This window comes from Vidua chalybeata, chromosome 1, assembly GCF_026979565.1.
Source record: "Vidua chalybeata isolate OUT-0048 chromosome 1, bVidCha1 merged haplotype, whole genome shotgun sequence".
NCBI lineage: Eukaryota > Metazoa > Chordata > Aves > Passeriformes > Viduidae > Vidua > Vidua chalybeata.
In genome coordinates, this window is record NC_071530.1 from 21,696,271 (window position 1) to 21,714,266 (window position 17,996).

The window sequence follows — 17,996 nt, forward strand, 5'->3', positions numbered from 1 at the left end:
TTTCATACAATGACATAAAGGAAAGTTGTGAAAAGTTTTCTTTTTTGTGGCTCAGCAGAATATTTTTGATGACTCAATTTTCAGATGAGAAAGTAAAGTATTAGGTATATACCATACAGAGACGCCTTTAAAGAAGTGTGAGAATAAGTGAGTTCATGAGAAGGGCATGTGAGCATTTTTGGTGAATGTTGATTTAACTTGGAAAGCACAAGGCTCAACAGTCAAGCCAGGTCATGGCAGAGAAGCAGAAGCAGGCATAGCTTATTTTCTCATGCAAGATTGCTATTGAGTTGCAGAAAGAATGGCATACCCTAATTCTTGAAATCTTGTAATCAAATTTCTGAGGCATGTCTCATTTTCAGTGTTTTTGTTGGAATCTTTCATCTATTTCTATCACTTTTGCTTGCACAGTTTGTGTGATATTGTTAGAAAAACTGCCCCCATTGGAGGCTGAGTATGTTCATACCCATGTGTAGTGTCACTGGGGAGATTTTAACATGACTGGTGAATCAGCAAATTTTTTCTGCTGGGTGAAATTTGATGCTTTCTGAAGTATATTCAGACACTAACACTTTTTATTACAGGCCTTTTTATTTCAGGTCTTTTGTCATGCATATGAATTACATTGTAGTCTAGTTTTAGATATAAATTACATTGTATTCTAGTTTTAGATATAGACAGGGCTCAGTTTTTAATTAATTTCGAACGGATCCACAAATTTTCACAATAGCTTTGTGATCAGAAAAATTTGAGCAAAGAAGTATGTCTCATTCAAACCTCTTTGAAAGTGTGAATGTGTGCCCTTTTCATCTTAGAATACCCGAAAACATACCTGGTGGGATTTTTCTGGTTTTTGGCAAGTGAAAAAGCCAGTCTGACAGGCATTTTTGATTCTTATAAAAGTTATAAATTCCCATGTCAGGGCCTTTAAATTCTTTATCTGAAGCTCAAACCTTTCACATAATTTGGTACATTAAAAAGCCTTGTATTTACCTAGCTTATTGCTGAACTTTGGTGAAATCCACAGCCTCTGTAGTGTTTAGACCAAATTAATGAGCAGTACAGATGGAAAAAAGCCAATTATGTTTTGGAAGCTATCTCTCCCAGCAGTGCAAGATAGCACTTTGGCTAATATTTTTTATATCCAGTGGTGAGCTGATAGAGGAAAGCCCTTGAGACTTCAAAATCTCCTTGAAGCATAAGTACTTTCATGACTATGGACCTGAGTATAAAGATCACTGCAGTTGCTTTGGGAAAAGTTATTTCCCTGTGAAAAGGATCCATGCAAAGATTCTCTGCATCACATTGTTTTTACGTGGGGCACAGTGCCTCAGGGGCACTCTGTACTCAACTGAAATTTACTGAGTGGGACACATGACAGAGGGAAGCCAAAATGTTAGGTGGTGTTTGCTAGAAACATGTTTAAAATGGCATAACTCTATTATATAAAAATTCTGTGGGTCAGGGGAACCATTTCCTCTAAGAGAGAAACAAACCATAAGCTGTCTTTTTCTCCTGCAGTTTGTATGGGAGGAAATAAATGTATTTCTGAGATCAGGTCTGTTAGTGGAACAAGTCATACTTGTGTGAACTACACACTGTAATCAGATTTGTGCTGTTTGGCATGTAAAAACTTAGTGAAATATTCTAGACTTATCACATTCCATGAGCTTTGTGTCACTGTTGAAATTTCCTTGTTATTTACTGCAAGGATTTTCAAATAGAAAGAAATAGAATAGTCAGATAGATTTACAGTCATTCTGATTCTGAACAGCATGTTTTCATTCTTTTTCTAAAGTATAATGTTATATTTCTTCTGTTTCAAAAAAAGAAAATGCAAGTGTAAAAAGCACCAGAGAAAGTAATCCTTTTACCTTATTCTGTTAGGTACTATCTTCCAAGCAAGTTCTCTGAATGTGATATTGAAGAGTATCATGAATTTTTAAACAATGGAGGTGGAGCCTGTCTTTTCAATAAACCAACCAAAGTAAGCATTACATTAATGTTTAATATGATTTCTATTCTATTGCTGATTTTGATGAAACCAAGAAAAATGAAAATTATAATGTTGGGAAAAAACCATGTAGTTTTGATAGTTCTGGTTCTCTCTAAGTTCTAACTATTCTGGTAACATATGGGTGTAAGTAGATTATTTCAGTTAATAGTAGTTTAGAAATTACTTCTAAATAAATTGCTAATAAAGTGGTTTCATGTCCAGTAGATTATCCACAGCCTCTGATCGAGAATCATCCCTCACACAATTAGTTCTGAATATTGTGAATACAATACAGTTTTGTATTTACAACAGGTCTGCAATGCAGGATTTGCAGCATTTTCAGTATATTCCTGCTCCATTTACTGAAGCATGTGTTAAAATGTAAAGCAAGCAGGATAATGATCTTGACTCTTTTCTATATATAATTAATGTTAACCTGTATTTAATGGCTGTCTTTCAACAAGCAAAGGAAGAGAGGCTAACGCAAAAAGACAGTCCAATTTGGAAAAAGGACTTACCTGGTAACTGAAGTGGTCACAGATGTAAGAGAGAAGAAAGTCAATTCAGGAGTGATTCATGTTCCTTTTGGTGAATGTGAGAAAAATTGCATCTTCTGACAACCACAGAATTTCAATAAAACTTAAAGAAGGAAAGACAAAACATAAATATGGACAAGCTGAGCCTGTTTATCTCTTAAAGGTCCCTTTTGATGAAAGACTATATTATTAAAAATAGAGAGAAAGCACTGTAATTCATTAATAAGATGTAAAATTTCTTATTTAAAATGTACCTAAGATTTAGAAGTTTGCTTTTTTCCCTCCCACAAAGGTGGAGAAATACTGGTAGATGTATTAACTTGCCAAGTGTATTGTTTATATAGTGTAATGTGTCTTACTTTCTTTTATTTAAGTGATTATGTTTATTTACACATCCGTCAGTTGGGAAAAAACCCAATTACTCTCCTTTCAATTTAGTTTGGCAGCACTTTGGTTTTTTTTTTTTTTTTGTTTAGTTTTTTTTTTTTATTATTTTTTTTTGTTTTGTTTTGGTTTGGTTTTTTTTTTTTTATTTGTGTTTTGTTTTTTTTTTTTTTGATTGGATGCAGAAATGTGAGTTAGGTGTGGAAGCCAGAGTGATTTAGTCTCTTTTATGCATTGTGGTTTGGGTTGGTTTAAAGGTTTTGTCAATGGATGTCTGTCTAATTAGCTATGCTGTCAAATGTGTTTCCTCGCAAGGGTGGTGAGACACAAACTTGTTTTTGTTTTTCAAGCATTATGAGATAAAGGAAAGCTGATGTGACAAGGTGCAGTGTTTGGCAGTGCTCCACTCTTAGATCAGCTATAATCCCAAACATCACATCAATGTCTCCTGGAGCAGATTGAACATATGCTCTTTTCAAATGAATGGATGAATGATATGACTTTGGGGAAAGGTTATCCAATTTGCTTTTAATGTTTGGTTTTTTCTTCAATTTCATTTTCAGCTGTTCCTATGTACTGCAGCAAATTGGCCCAATATTTCAAGGCAGTATTCTCTGTTACTGCTCTCTCTTTGTCTCTGCTGTGCAGCACACTGAGAGATATTGAAGAAGTTATGCTTTCTGGAAAAATTCATAGGAAACAAGCATTTTTAACGACTCTTTAATAGTTCTAAAGGCTTGCCTACATTTAATGTTAAATTCTACATATGCATTGCATGCTGCAGTCAAATTTCCATTTCAATAGGGGATGTAATAATAACACATCAGCCTGTACCAGGCTGTGGTTTGTGGCACAGTGAGGTACGTGGGGTGATGCTCCATCCTGTGGGCTCCTGACAGAAAGGCAGCAGCCGGTGAGAAATGCTCTACACCATGTACAAAGTACTTGTGCAGATGGCTCAGGAGCAGAGTGATTTTTGGAATGGTCCTAGTTTAATTGGAAAACTTGAAGGCTGAGCAGCAAAATTTTAGTCTGGTGACACACTTAAATGCCTTCTCATTTATGTAATAAAAGCTATTATTATGTTTTCTTACGTCCAAAGGAAAAAATTATTTTCTTTTAGAAAAACTGCCTTTAAAAGTTTTAGGAAGACAGAAGAAGTTAAACTGGAAAGACCAGAATGTCAGTATCCCTTAGAAGAGGTTATGGCATACAAATATAAAGATCTTGATCTTTTAAGTTAGAGTCCAGTGGGAAGGCTGAAAGGAAAGGGAGGAAGGCTCATCAGCAATACTTGTGCACATCTGCCTGTGTGTGATACATACTTACAGAAAACTGCCAAAGTTCCCAACTGTGGTAGAGGAAAATGGAAAGAAAAAATCCAACTGCAACAAAAACTGATAAAGAAACTGAGCATTTCTCCTTTCCAAGCATTTCTGAGCCACATAAAAGGACTACTTTTTATGACTGTTACTTCTGAACTTACAGTGCAGGCTTTAACCTTTCAGTCTTTGTCACTTGAACTTCAGAACAACAGCAATTGCAACCACTGTGAAGATAATGAAATTCTCATATCTTTAATTTTTTTTTTCCTTTATTGTCATACCTTTTGTTTTTCATTGTGACTTCTGCTCAAACAGAATTTACTGTAAAGCTGACACCTATGCACAGAAGATACCATGTGACTCGGCAGCATTGCTGTATTAATTTTCAAGTGTTCATTCTCTGTATGTTTCACTTGTGTTGTGTCACTCTGTGTCTCCCTGAGTCATGGGGACTGCTTTTCAGTTAATGGATTTGGAGAGCTAGCTTAAAAACCATGTTGCACAGAGCAAATATGACAATGATTCCCTTAAAAGAGACATGCCCTTTGATTTCTGAATTTCCATGCAGCTTCTGGATCCTCCAGAATGTGGCAATGGCTTTGTGGAAGATGGAGAGGAATGTGACTGTGGGACAATAGCGGTAAGTGCAATGTACTTTAAATTAGCAGCTAGCTTTGTCCAAGAGTTGCGGAGGAAGGTAAGCAGGGTGAAGGTCGTGTGCCCAAGGATTCATAGTAATAGCTGCCTGTGCAGAATCAGACCTTCAAAGGCATGATGCCTCTAGGTGCCTAAAGGAATAAAAAAAATCCATTCAGGTAGTGTGCTAAGATGAGCAGTAATAAAAGCTTGGGGTTCATGTGCTTTTCCCATGTATTCTGTTCTCTGTGTGTGTGTGTTGCCAGGAGTGTGCCAGTGAAGGAGGAGAGTGCTGCAATACCTGCACCCTGACCGCGGGCTCCCAGTGCAGCAACGGGCTCTGCTGTCGGAAGTGCCGGGTAAGGGCAGTGGCCTTCACTGTAGCAGCCTGGTGGGAATGCATCCAGGTGGCTGCAGGCACTACAGCACTTGTGTTTTCCCTTGCAGACCTTGTGATTACTCTTCTGAAAGCTTACCTTTTAAAACTGGCTGAAATCTGTTTTTTCTGAGGCTGTACTCTGTCTTTTAGGCTTGGCTTTTTTGGGGCAGGGACTGTCATCAAATGCAGAGGTAAATTGAATCCTTCCAGTTTCGGACAAGTTTGAATCAGGTTGAAGTTCTATGAGATCTCATTAGACATCCTTGCTTAAAGAATGAATTAACCATAAAGGTTTCATTAGATGTCCTTGTTTTTTCACTATGAGGATGGTGAAGCACTGGAACAAGCTGCCTAGAGAAGCTGTGGATGCCCCATCCCTGGAAGTGATCTAAGCCAGGTTGGATGGATCTTTGAGCTAGTGGAAGGTGTTCCTGCCCATGGCAGTGGTGTTGGAGCTAGACAATCTTTAAGGTCCCTCCCAACCCCAACCATTCTGTCATTCTGTGAACACGCCCATCCTTATCCAGGTGCCACTCTCAGTGCCGTATGTGTTGCTCTGGATTTGCCCCATGAGACTGAATGGGAAAATTGTACCACAGAGTGTCTGAGGGAAGGATAGAGTAAAAAACACAAAAGCGCAGCCAGCAGAATTACTCAGAAGGATTAATCTAAAAGACACCTGACTTCAGTTTCAGTTTGGTCTGCCTGTGTCTCCTTATGTTTGGACTGACTGAAATCCCATTGAGTAAAGGGAGTCAAGCCCTGTGTAAACTGTAAGTTATTCTTCTTGATACATCAGTAAATAGTGAAAGGAGGTTTAACCAGATCATGACTGTAAGGGAGCCTTGTTAAATATGACTTCAAATTGTTGTTTGTACTTGTTTAGTAATAAAGATAATTAGTATTAATGTAGTTAAAACTGTGGTGTACTATGTGTGATATTTTTATCTTTGTCTGCACATTTGAGGGTTTCATTCCCTTAGGAGGATCATTAATAATAACTGTGGATCACATTCTTGATTTTGTGCTCATCCTAATGTTAAAAAAAAAAAAAAAGCACAGATTATGCTGGAACAGATTACATTTCTTTAAGCACATTCCCTTTTAAAATGTAATAATAATTTGAAAAATCAGCAGATTGCCAGTGTGGGTGAATTTTGCTCAAGAATCCAAGTCACATAGGCACCATATTAAAGACTATCAGAACAAAACAAAGCTTTTGTATACCTATCTTATTTTTTTGCAAATGAGAGAAGGATTTATCTCATTTCAGAGTGGCAAGGGTGAGTGAATGAACAGAAAAGTAGAATTTTACTACTGTGTTTATATCAGAACAACTCAAAAGACTCTATGTAATAGCTCCCAAACTTGGGGTTACTTTCCCCCATAATATCCTGCCTGAAAGCAGGAGTGAAGGAGGGGTTGCAAGCAATACATGGTGATTATAAATCCCAGAATCCTGTCTCTGACAGCATTTGTGTCTGTCTGCATTTTTCCAGTGACTGGTAGAAAAAAGAAGCTGAGGGCTGAGAAAGTACCATAATCTAGCTCTTCCACTAATGTGTGCCTGTTCACACCAGCTTGGAGTTAGCAGTTTTCCCCCAAAAAATGTATGTGCATGCAGATCAAAAAAAAAAAAAAAAAAAAAAATCACAGGCCTGCAAAATGAACTGGGTATCACAGTCTTAAGAAAACTTTGAGGAAAAATAAGGAGTCTGTAATATGTCCATGACCAGAAACACTAAAAAATGCCTCAAATGAGATGTTTTCCTTATTTTCCAGGCCTTGAGACTTAGCACGTAATTCTTTAGCCAAAATGTCTGTATTAGGTTACTGGTACACTTTTCATTGTTAAGTATCCAGTCCCTTAGAAAATGGTGTCAAACTGTACAGAATTCAGGGCATTTATTAATAGTTCCTGTTCTGCAACAACAATGGAGGATTAAAATAACCAAAGTGTTTATACGTAGAGCTCTGTGGTGTTCTTCATCCCTAGAGAGAAGATCAGGATTACTTTTTCTGTTCTGTAAAGAAGAGTAAAATAGTCACAAAAAGGCACAGTGACCTGGTAGGATAATTGTCCTGGTTTAGGGCAAATTTGGGAGAGAACCTCTGAAGGGGTTCCTCTAGAAAGCTGATTCAATTGGCCCCTCCCCCAGCCAGTTCGGGAGAAATACTTCCTTGGAGAAAAGTGGAAAAATGAATAATGCTGCCAGCCACTGCAGTATGGGTTTGGACACCACCAGGGGTCCTCTGTCCCAGGAGAGACTTCTCCTGTTTGGGCCCACAGTCCATACCCTTGGGAGGGGGTGCCTCAGAGAGTGGTACCACTTGCACCAGTAAATGGCTTGAGTGGTGCAGCATACTCACCAGGGAAAAGAGAATCTTCCCACTTCAGTCAGTATGTGGATATTTCCCATTTTTTATTTTAGATAAAACTGTAGGGAAGCATTGCGTTTAAGACAAGATATGGAGAAACAAAGACACTAATTTTCTATGCTTTCTTTTTCCAGTTTGAACCTAAAGGAGTTTTGTGTCGAGAAGCAGTGAATGATTGTGATATTGCAGAGAACTGCACAGGAAATTCCAGCCAGGTGATTTTTTTTGTCTTCTATTCATGAAACAAAAGAACCCCACCTATAATCTCAAAATCGCTATGAATGTTTTGTATAGTATGGTGTATAAAAATTGTGTTAAATCTGTTAATGCTGAAAAAACCAGAATGATACTGAAATGATTTTTCATATGGCTTTTGTTGTATACTTTGCTTTCATATTTGTCTGATCTATGATCTATTAATTATTTTCTCTTTCTATAGTGTTCTCCTAATATCCATAAAATGGATGGATATTCATGTGATAACAGACAGGTAATTAGGACTTCAGTTTGTTTTACATTCTTTCTGCTATTATAGATTGCTTTGTATGGATTTTGTTTTAGGATCTTTGGAAGTCACCTGCGACAGCTCTGCTAACATTCATGACTTCTGGATGCTAGTCATATTTTTAATGAAAAGGAGATAGAATCACATATTCTTTGTCTTAATATAAAGCATGTGACTAATCTTTCTATTATAGAAATACCTATTTTGGAAAATCAAGTAATTTGAACTATTTTCTGTGGTTTTTTTTTTTCTTTCTCTCTAGGGTATTTGCTTTGGAGGAAGATGTAAAACCAGGGACCGGCAGTGTAAATATATCTGGGGTGAAAGTAAGTGAATGCTTCTGTTTCTAAGTTGGTTGTAATACATGTGACTTGAAAGACTATCTTAACTAAGAAAAATTATGGAAGAGACATACTGAGAACCATTGAAAACATCTAGAACAGTGTGTCTCTCCCTTTCTTTCACCCATCATTTTGTCTTTCCATTCTCTTTTGCAGCTCTTTCTCTAGTGTTGGTTAACTTACTGCTGTTTGTTCTGAAATCTGAAACTTTAGTTCTCATTAATAACCATCTAGGAAGCCTGTACTCATGTTCATTAGTTTATTTCAGTGGGGACATTTTTGACCAATAAACTCTCATCAATCTGAACAAAATTTAACAAAAGTCCAGTGGTGGCATCATAAAGCTTTTAACTGAGAAGAGCACTGTGCAGAATTTCATGGGCCACGTGCAGATCATGGTGTGTCAGTTCACAAACTGGGAAGCTCTGCTTGCTTTGATTGTGTATCCCCATTTCTCATGACATGGCTTTTCAAAGTCATCATCTTAGAAGAGATTTGTTTCTGTTTTTAGAAGTGGCGGCTGCTGACAGGTACTGCTATGAGAAGCTGAATATTGAGGGGACTGAGAAAGGAAACTGTGGAAGAGACAAGGACTCTTGGATACAGTGCAATAAACAGTAAGTTGATCCATTTAGAAAGCTACTAGAATGAGGTTCTTACCCCTGATCCAGTTCTTAAGTTGGCAAGAAGAGACTCAAAAAGCCTCTCTATGGATCAGATTTCTGGCCTTCTTCCGCAGACCTTTGTGCAAGAAGTCCTGGAGGGAGTAGGATGCCAAGAAGAGATGATCCCTGACAAGAGAGCACTATCTGAGCTTGGGAGAGTTTGGACCAAAAGTGGTCCTAGAACTCAGTGAGGGTTAGCGGAGGAGAGAAGCCTTTGGTTTCACATCTTAGTGTGGTGTTCACTTTTCATGCTGTGCCATTGCATTGCTATGTTTTGTTCACTTTTCATGGTATTGTAACTTTCCAAGTATATTCCTGCAAGTCGCTGCCTAAAGCATTTTTTTCACATTGTGCATATATCCAGTTGATTATTTCTGCCAGTTTCTGAACCTTTCACCAGACCTTATCAAACTCTTTTTTCAGATTTCTCCATTCTGTCCATGACATTTGATTTCTAGTTCTGCCTACAGGTGAACTAATGCTCTTTCCCACTTTTTAAACTCAGATTTGCTAACCTTACTTCTGCTCTATTACAAATACATAAGTAAAAAATATTCAGTAATATGGGAGATGTTAGACCCTACTATTCTGTCAGTGCAAAAGTCTCCACACATGAGTAGTGAAGTCCCTTCAGCAGTTGAATTAAACTTGGTGTCTGTAGTTCCCTTACATATGTGTCCTATGAGAGTGTATTTAGAACTAGTATCTATTGTTGCTCCTCTATGGACCAGTTACTGTATCTTAATAGATCATTAAATCAGTTTGATGTAGCTTATTCTTGACAGCTCTCTGCTTGTTGTTACTCAGAGTATTTTTGATAATGTGTTATAAAAACAGAGTTTTCCCAATCTAACTTCCAAGGGAAAAATTTTCTTGGGAAACAGCATCATTTATGGGAGTTATTGTCAGTGGGAGAAAAGCAGGGAATAACAAATAGGTTACCAAGCAAGTGATCATATTTTTGATTGTCCATTTTAATTGAATTTTATTTTTTATGAGCATCTATTTATTCTTTCAATGCAGGGATGTGCTTTGTGGATACCTTCTGTGCTCCAATATATCCAGCGTGCCCAGACTTGGAGAACTTGATGGTGAAATCACAACATCAATCTTGCACTATGGAAAAGTCTACAATTGCAGGTAATTGGAAATCCTGAAAGCAGAACAATCAATATCCATCTTGCACAAAAAAGCAGCTTTCTCATTCCTAAGTGGAGAAAAACTGTTTCCATTATTTTTTTCCTATTAACACATAACCATTAGTTCAGTTCAACCTTTGTTAAGCTTCAGAAAATTAACTGCCTGTGGGGCAGTTTCGCAGTCCCCTCAGTAGTTAATTTTGCCTGTAGAGATGTAATGCTCTTCTCAGGCCCTGTGATTTTACATTCTTTAATATTTGTGAAGTACTTCTTGTACCCAGAGTACTTAAGACATATGCCTGCACTGCCAAAGTTAACTGGTAGCCTAATTCATTGCTATATTGTAGCTGAAGTCTAATTATAGATGTGGTATGTTTTGATAGCTTCACACAACTGTAAGACGAAATGATGTCCTAAACAAGTAAACTGAATTTTGTCTAACTCAAGCTGTTTCACAGGAAAAATGGTCCTTGTGTTCATGATTTCATTTGTTTGATGTAGATACACTGATTTGGTCTGTTTCATGTTAGGCCCAGTGAGCTCACTTAAGGCAATACTTACTCTTACCTGGCCCTGGGCATTGTGTAGCACAGACATACAGGCAGCAGCCCTGGGCCCAGTTTCTCAAGCAGTCCCTTCTAATCACAGCACAAGTCTCCAAGGTCCTCTTGATTGTCTTGCAGTGGTGGCCACGTGAAGCTCGATGAGGACACGGACCTGGGCTATGTGGAGAACGGGACGCCGTGTGGGCCGGACATGGTGTGCCTCGACCATCGCTGCCTCCCCACCGAGGCCTTCAACTTCAGCACCTGCCCCGGCACCACCGACAGCCAGATTTGTTCAGGACACGGTGTATGTTCTTGCACTCTTTAGCGCTTTTTGCTGGTTTTGCTGAGTACCTGGCCTTGTGTAGTCTACTAGCTGGATCTTTCAGGAAGCAAGCAGTTTGACTAGAAGTCATAAAACTGGAGAAGTTTTTGAAAAGGAAGAGGGAAAGAGGCACATAAGTAAATATAATGCATTCCAGTCCAGGCATCTTAAACAATGAGTTTACTTACTAACAATAGTTAGTAAGTATTAGTTTTACAGAGTTTTATCAATCAATGGTTTTGCTCACTTTTGCTAACTTAATTGGTATTTCCTTCAGCAATGTGCTGCAGAATAAATACAGAGGTTTTAGGAACTGAGAAACTTGGGTCTCTGTTCTTCCAGAGACCTGTTCTTTTTAATTCCCTCTTTATTACAAAAATAGCCAAGAAGATTCATGAAGTTGTTGATGATGTTGGATTTTGTGGGCTGAGAGTTCCTTTACTCTGAAAAAGAGGGCAGCGAGCTGGCTCTTGGCTATTTTCTCTGCTCAGTGTGCAGTCTGTGGCTTTACTGTGGCCCTGGCAAGCCCCCTTGTCCCTCACACAGTTGACACAATGTCCAAGGCCCTGTGACTGAGCTGGGATCAAGGAAGTTGTTCTCTCATAATGTCTTTTGTCTTGTGCACTGCATTAAAACTTCCTATTCCGTCTGAAATCATGCACTTCATCATATTTTGAAGGAAAAAAAATCATTAAGGTCAGTCTCCCAAAGCAATTATAAATGCTTCTATTAAATACAGATTATGTTAAAGTATGTACTGAATAAACATTACATCTATTTATATAAAATATAATAGCACATTTAATGCATTTATACCTAACATAAATTTAAAAAATTGCTATGTATTAAAAATTACATAGCAAAATTGTGTGAGCAGTAAAATTATGGCTTTATCACTGTACCTATACTTAAGGTATTAATTACAGGAATGGATGAATAATCTGATTTTTTTCTGAGCTATACTTTTGACTGCAGGTTTGTAGCAATGAAATAAAATGCGTCTGTGACCGATTCTGGGGAGGAGATGACTGTAGTTCTCACATCAAAGATGATCTATTTTTTGATAAGGATGCCATCAATAAAGGTATGTTGTTAAAATTTTTAACAACTGAAAATTCTTGGATTTGAAAAAAGTTCATTAAGCAAAACTAGGTCTCCTACTCTTTCAGTTAGTACACAACATGCTGCAGCATCAGGAGCCTCATTCCCCTCTCTCCTCCCACAGCAGAAGCACTCAGTGTCTGTAAATGAAGCCTCAGCCTGTGCATCTTTGGGAGCTGGTATCAGTGGGTCCAGTTCCACCATGCTTGTCCCAATCATCTGAGTGGCCTTATTAGGCATATTGATAGATTAGGACAAGCAAAAGGTTACTGGGACATTCCATATCTAGATGGAAAGCTAGTGCCTGACTTTTATATTTTTGGAGTGGAAGTTTTTATTCCTCTTTAATCTTGCATACAAAAGAAAGATATATTGTGGAAAAATGAGATTGTAAATGTTGGTCATTAGAAATCCTTGTGGGGGGACATCTTCCAGAATCCTTCATTTGATTAATTTATTCAGCTATGGAAGTCATTTGAGCAAAACCAAACAAGTAGTCTGGTTTTATTCCATGGTAAGCATATATTTGTTAGGGCAGGTTGTAAGGATGTAACCTACAGCAGTTTAATATTAATAATACTGTTTTGGCATACCTGGCACAGGTTTCCCATGTAATAAGCATTCAGTTAATGGAAACAGACACAAAAATCAAAGCTTGATTTACAAGTGATCTTGAAAATCATTTGTAAATCAGTTGTAAAGTGGTCTTTTTATGTCCATGCTCTGCTTCAAGAGTGTATCATGGGTTACAATTCATCAGCCTAGTGAAAGTTGTTCCAACTGGTTTTAGAAAGATGGTGCATTTACAGGTTTTGTGTATTTTTCTCCTAAAACCATGTATATTTTTCGTCTTTCTTGTGTTTCCAGGTGTGGTTAGCACAAATATAATAATAGGGGCTATTGCTGGCACCATTTTAGTGTTGGCTCTCGTTTTAGGAATAACTGGTTGGGGTTACAAGTAAGTACATTTTATTCTTCTTTATCGAGTTTCAAAATATGTGAATTTCATGTGATAGCTGATTATGTTTTGAAAATAACAAGTCAAAAAAATCTAAAGAATCCAAATTCAACAATATTTATACATTAACATTTTTATCATATTAACATTTTTCAAGCAGTTCTTATCTTTGTATGTGGTTTTAGAGAGCTTGATCCAAATTTGAAATTTATTTATCACTTAGTAATTTCTTTTTCTTTTTTTTTAGATGATCAGATTATGATTTTACTGTATGTGACAAAGGAAATACAAGAATATGATCTGATTAAATTATAAATTTTTCCTCATGATGAAGTAAATATAGCAAGATTAGCTCTCAGTTAGCCAGCAAAGCATTTAACCATAGGCTTCATTAAATAGATGATTATATTTAGTCAGCTTAACCTGAAATTAATTCAAGCACATTTTTTGTAGGAAAGATCTGCAATTTGCAAATAAGGCTCAAGTTCTCTCCTGGTGTAGATATGTCAGTGCTCACTGAGAGGCAAAATTGATTATATTAGCCTGATTGGTCTTTTTAATTCTTTTATGAATTTCTTATAAAAACAGAGGGATTTATGTTTTTTGCTTGTAGTAAAAAAATATTCAAGGTACTGACTTTATCATCTGTGTTTGGATGAGACTGTCTCTTGAAGTCGTTTGTCCCTAGATCCTTGTTGTGCTTGGAGGGCAGGGCAGGCTCAGCTTCAGGCAGTGCTGTGGCTGGGGCACAGCCCCAGTGGTTTGGCATAATGAAGTGGCACAGCCCCTGCTGGTTTGCCAGACTGAGGTAGGCTGAGGGCAGCTCAGAAATACGTAAGGAAAGAAGCATTTGGAATAAAAACCATGAAGATGAGGATAGTAGAAAAGCAGGATATACTGTCTTCATATATCACCCTCAACTTCTGGCAGTATCTGAAAATCTGGACTTTTATTTAGAGTAAAACTCTAAAAGTTAATGGCTCATTTTGAGATCATGTCTAGCCAGTGGGATTAATTTTTGGAGGTTCAGGACGAGAGTGCACCTCTCACTAACAGCTTCACAGTGAACAGGCTTAAACCCAGCATGAACTGCACCTTACACTCAGCGCTGACAAGCCATCAACATGTATAATGAATATATTTTTCTTGTTTATTCTAATGTATAATACTTCTGATGTAGTATATTTGTGAATATGCTTATTTCAGAAGTGATTTTGTAGAAATATTTTGAGCAAAAATTTCATTCTGTATACAGTGCTTTTCTTTTTACATTTTTTAGTCTTACTGACCATGTGTACCTGCATACTAAAAACTCATTCTTCTTCCTTTCTCTTCTGTTTATATGGAAAGAAACTACAGAAGACAGAGGTATGTGATAGAAGTAGTGGAATGTATCTTAGAAGTCTCTGAAAATATCTTTTCTTCTCTTTTGCTCATTTACATGCTACAAAGAAAATATTGAGATGGGTTATCATATTTTAAATAATATGTGAAATCAGTATTCTATAATGCATTGCTTGAAATCCTGATTTCACTGGATTCAGGAGCAAAACCAATGTTTTTCATACTTCTGCAATAGACTGTTTCATTTAGGAAAACAGGAGAATATTTCCAATAAGAGACACTGAAAATCAGCTATTAGAGATAAAAGTGTTCTTGGGAGGCTAAGAACTGAATAATTAATATTAACATGAAGTTCAGGAGCCTTTTGAGACAAATTAATTCCTGGAGCTTCTTTGCAGTTAAAAATACAATGCAATTAAATTGCTGTGTGGACAAAGAGCCCATTCTTTCCTGTCACCCTGTTCCATTGATTCATAGCTAAAGCACAGGATTGGTTTCAGCACAGGGCTGAGCTTTCTTCATCTCAAGCTTGTGGCCAAAAATAAGAGTTTTCCTAGTGACTTATGTTTGGCTCCTGGAAGACTACCTCCCTTTGATCAGGCATCTGCCTGGCAGATGGGTCTTGTGGGAAGGAGTTGGCTCCTTCCTCTCCCAGTCCCCAACACATAAGAGGATTTCTCAAATTCCCCTGTTTTCTGCCTGTATCGCTGCCTTCTGCTCCAAGCTGCTGCTTTGTTTGTTGCTGCTACCCGTTGTGCTTGTTCTCCATTTCCCTTTGTGTAATGCTTTCTCTGCCAGGCTCAAAATATTTGTAAAAAGTGGAAAAGCCCTGTCAAGTGCTAGTTGCGTGCTACAGGGTCAGATAGGCCACAGGTACAGTAACAAGTAAAAGACAACACTATTGAAGTCAAGGCTTATACAGAGGCTGGTGGGTAGGGAATGCCACCCAGCTCAAGGAAGGCAGAATTTAAGGGTTTGGTGCTGCTTAGTGGAAACTGATGTATCTATAAATGGAGACTAACATGGCCATCAAGTCATGCTGCTGTGGATGTTTCAGTATTGGCTGAGGACAGAGCAGAAGAAACCTCAAAACAGAGTCCACTCCATGTATGTTTGCATTGGAATACTAGAGAATGTAACTTCTTCAGATACCTTCATCTCCAGAAATTACTTTATGGCCAGAGAGCTGTGAGTGTGCAGCCAGTCTGCAGCTGTGTGTGAGAGCACAGGCAGAGTGGGAACCAACAAGAGCTGAGGCTTCTGAAGGTAATGGAGGACTCCATAATTTTAAATATGAGGAAGATATTTAGTAACTAAATCTCCTTCATGCATAAAATTAAGTACTGTAGGCTGACTTCTAAATAGAATATTTTTGGGTTAGTACAAGGAGTGCTCCATAAATGAAAAAACATACCCACCAGATTGTCCAGACAGTCCCTTTAGAAAAAAAAAAAAAAAAAAAAAAAAAAAAGATAACTCCTTAAATAACAATGAAAACAAGCTATTATAATATTTTTGAACATGACATAAGGATTATACTTGGTACTAAGCAAGTTGAAACAAGTAAACTGAAAGTGGTAAGTAGAGCCAATTAGCAAATTAGCAAGGATTCTGCCAGCTGGAATAGTGTGGCTTTAAAGGGCACAGCTACATGGGAAAAGTTATATCTGATGGAGCAGTGAGAGAGCAGTTTGCTAGAGGAACCCTGGGGAGCAGATCTGCCCACATTGAGCCAACTCTGAAGACACCCATGTGCCAGTTGAGGAATGGGATAAGAACTGAAACTCTAGAGGTTTTAGAAGATGGAGAATTGAAATACTGCATTGCACTAATGATTTATGCCATATAGTTGTATACTTTACATACCTCAGAAGGATTAGAAATCTAGATATGGAATGGAGAGGTAACAGTTTAGGTCTGTAGTTGGACACAATATGAATCAACCTGGAGCAGCCTGTAGCAAAAATGTCTTGGAAAGTGTGACATTGACTAAATACTGATGCTGATATTATGAAATAGTCAACTATAAAAGTAATTACCTGTACTTGGGAGGATTTTTAAACCTAGTGGAACTAAAACTGGAATATTTGCATGGCAGGTATTCTCTGCTGGTGATGAATTTGCCATCTGCAAAAACTTTGCATAACTTGATTAGCACTTTCTAGTGGGTTTTTTTTTTTGGTGTTTTTTTTTTTTTTTTTAACCATAACTGAGCTTCTAGTTCTGGAAAAGGATAAACTGTTACATTACTGTCGTGTGTCTTGGCAGATTGAGTCTACTACTGTGGTAATCAGGAGTAGCTGAGAATCTCTGACACTGGTGTTAGTTACCTTACACAAGAATTCAGTTAAAAAACTGGAGGTTTTTATCCTCCTGAGATTTAAACAGCTCAACAGATTGCTACTCTTGAATTCTATCATGATCACAAGTTAAATGGTAAGCATCTACCTCAGAAGGAAAAAAGCATTCACTATTCCTGAGCTCCTCTTTGATGCAGGCATGTATTCAGCTTAGACTCAGTACTGGTGTTTTTTGCAACCAGCATGATGAGCTATTTGAAATGTCTGGACTGGTTATCCAGTATCTCAAGAATCACTAACTGTTCACTTTGAAATTTGTGGTCAGAGTTAACGTTTTTCCTTGTTTTCTCTTTCCAAAACCACATAATCCACTCTTCTGCACATAACAGAAGCGTTGTGGGAGTTTTCTCTCAGATGGTTGAATTATTTAATAACTTTATTGTGTGTGGTTAACAGGTTTTCTCAAGGATTGCTATCCTTGTCTCTTTCTTTTAAACTAATGTTCATGCATGTTTGTGTGCATTCTAGTTCCTGTCATGTTTTCTGACTCTACAATGTTTATTACACTTCAGACAAATACCCCAGGGAGATTATGTAAAAAAGCCGGGAGAGGCCGACTCTTTTTATAGCGACATGCCTCCTGGAGTCAGCACAAACTCTGCATCTAGTTCTAAGAAGAGGTCTGCTTTTCTGTCGCATTTTCAGATTTCTACCTGTTCCATCACCCATTATTCCATTAGTCAGAACATTTCATTGTTTTGCAGCAGGTTTGACTCTTTCTTCTTTCTTTGTGGAATGTTTGAAATAGCATCCTTTTTGCTTTGATTACTGATTTTTCTCCTGTGTCCTAGTTGCTAATTAGTATGATTAGGCCAGAATAAAAAAATTTTGCATTGCAAACCAATTTTTGTTTAATAAAATTTTCATAATATCCCTGCTTGAGAATTGATTTCAAGTAGACTGTAATAATAATTGCTGTCTGAAAAAAATTAAATAAAACACCAACAACTTTTTTAATCAATGTCATGTAATCAAAGAAAAGGAACATTGTCTTTCTTCAATAATAGTTATAAACATAAAATGTTAATATAAATGTTATTTTTATATCTTTATTTGTCAGTGTCATTAATCCAGTGTG

General features: G+C 37.4%; 1 protein-coding gene across 4 annotated transcripts in view; it reads left to right on the plus strand.

The window, feature by feature from the left end:
• Window positions 1–17,996, plus strand: part of ADAM22 (ADAM metallopeptidase domain 22) — a 68,599-nt gene that overhangs the window by 17,980 nt on the left and 32,623 nt on the right. For 2 of the 4 annotated variants that reach the window (XM_053967871.1, XM_053967862.1), the window contains exons 11-23: window positions 1,888–1,987; window positions 4,810–4,881; window positions 5,144–5,236; window positions 7,770–7,850; window positions 8,075–8,125; window positions 8,403–8,466; window positions 8,993–9,098; window positions 10,170–10,286; window positions 10,969–11,137; window positions 12,131–12,239; window positions 13,124–13,214; window positions 14,565–14,582; window positions 17,431–17,538. In XM_053967871.1, coding sequence (XP_053823846.1) covers window positions 1,888–1,987; window positions 4,810–4,881; window positions 5,144–5,236; window positions 7,770–7,850; window positions 8,075–8,125; window positions 8,403–8,466; window positions 8,993–9,098; window positions 10,170–10,286; window positions 10,969–11,137; window positions 12,131–12,239; window positions 13,124–13,214; window positions 14,565–14,582; window positions 17,431–17,538 — 1,179 coding nt within the window. Of the gene's footprint in view, window positions 1–1,887; window positions 1,988–4,809; window positions 4,882–5,143; window positions 5,237–7,769; window positions 7,851–8,074; window positions 8,126–8,402; window positions 8,467–8,992; window positions 9,099–10,169; window positions 10,287–10,968; window positions 11,138–12,130; window positions 12,240–13,123; window positions 13,215–14,564; window positions 14,583–17,430; window positions 17,626–17,996 lie in introns of all 4 variants that reach the window. The other 2 variants (XM_053967855.1, XM_053967845.1) reach the window with 2 other exon arrangements.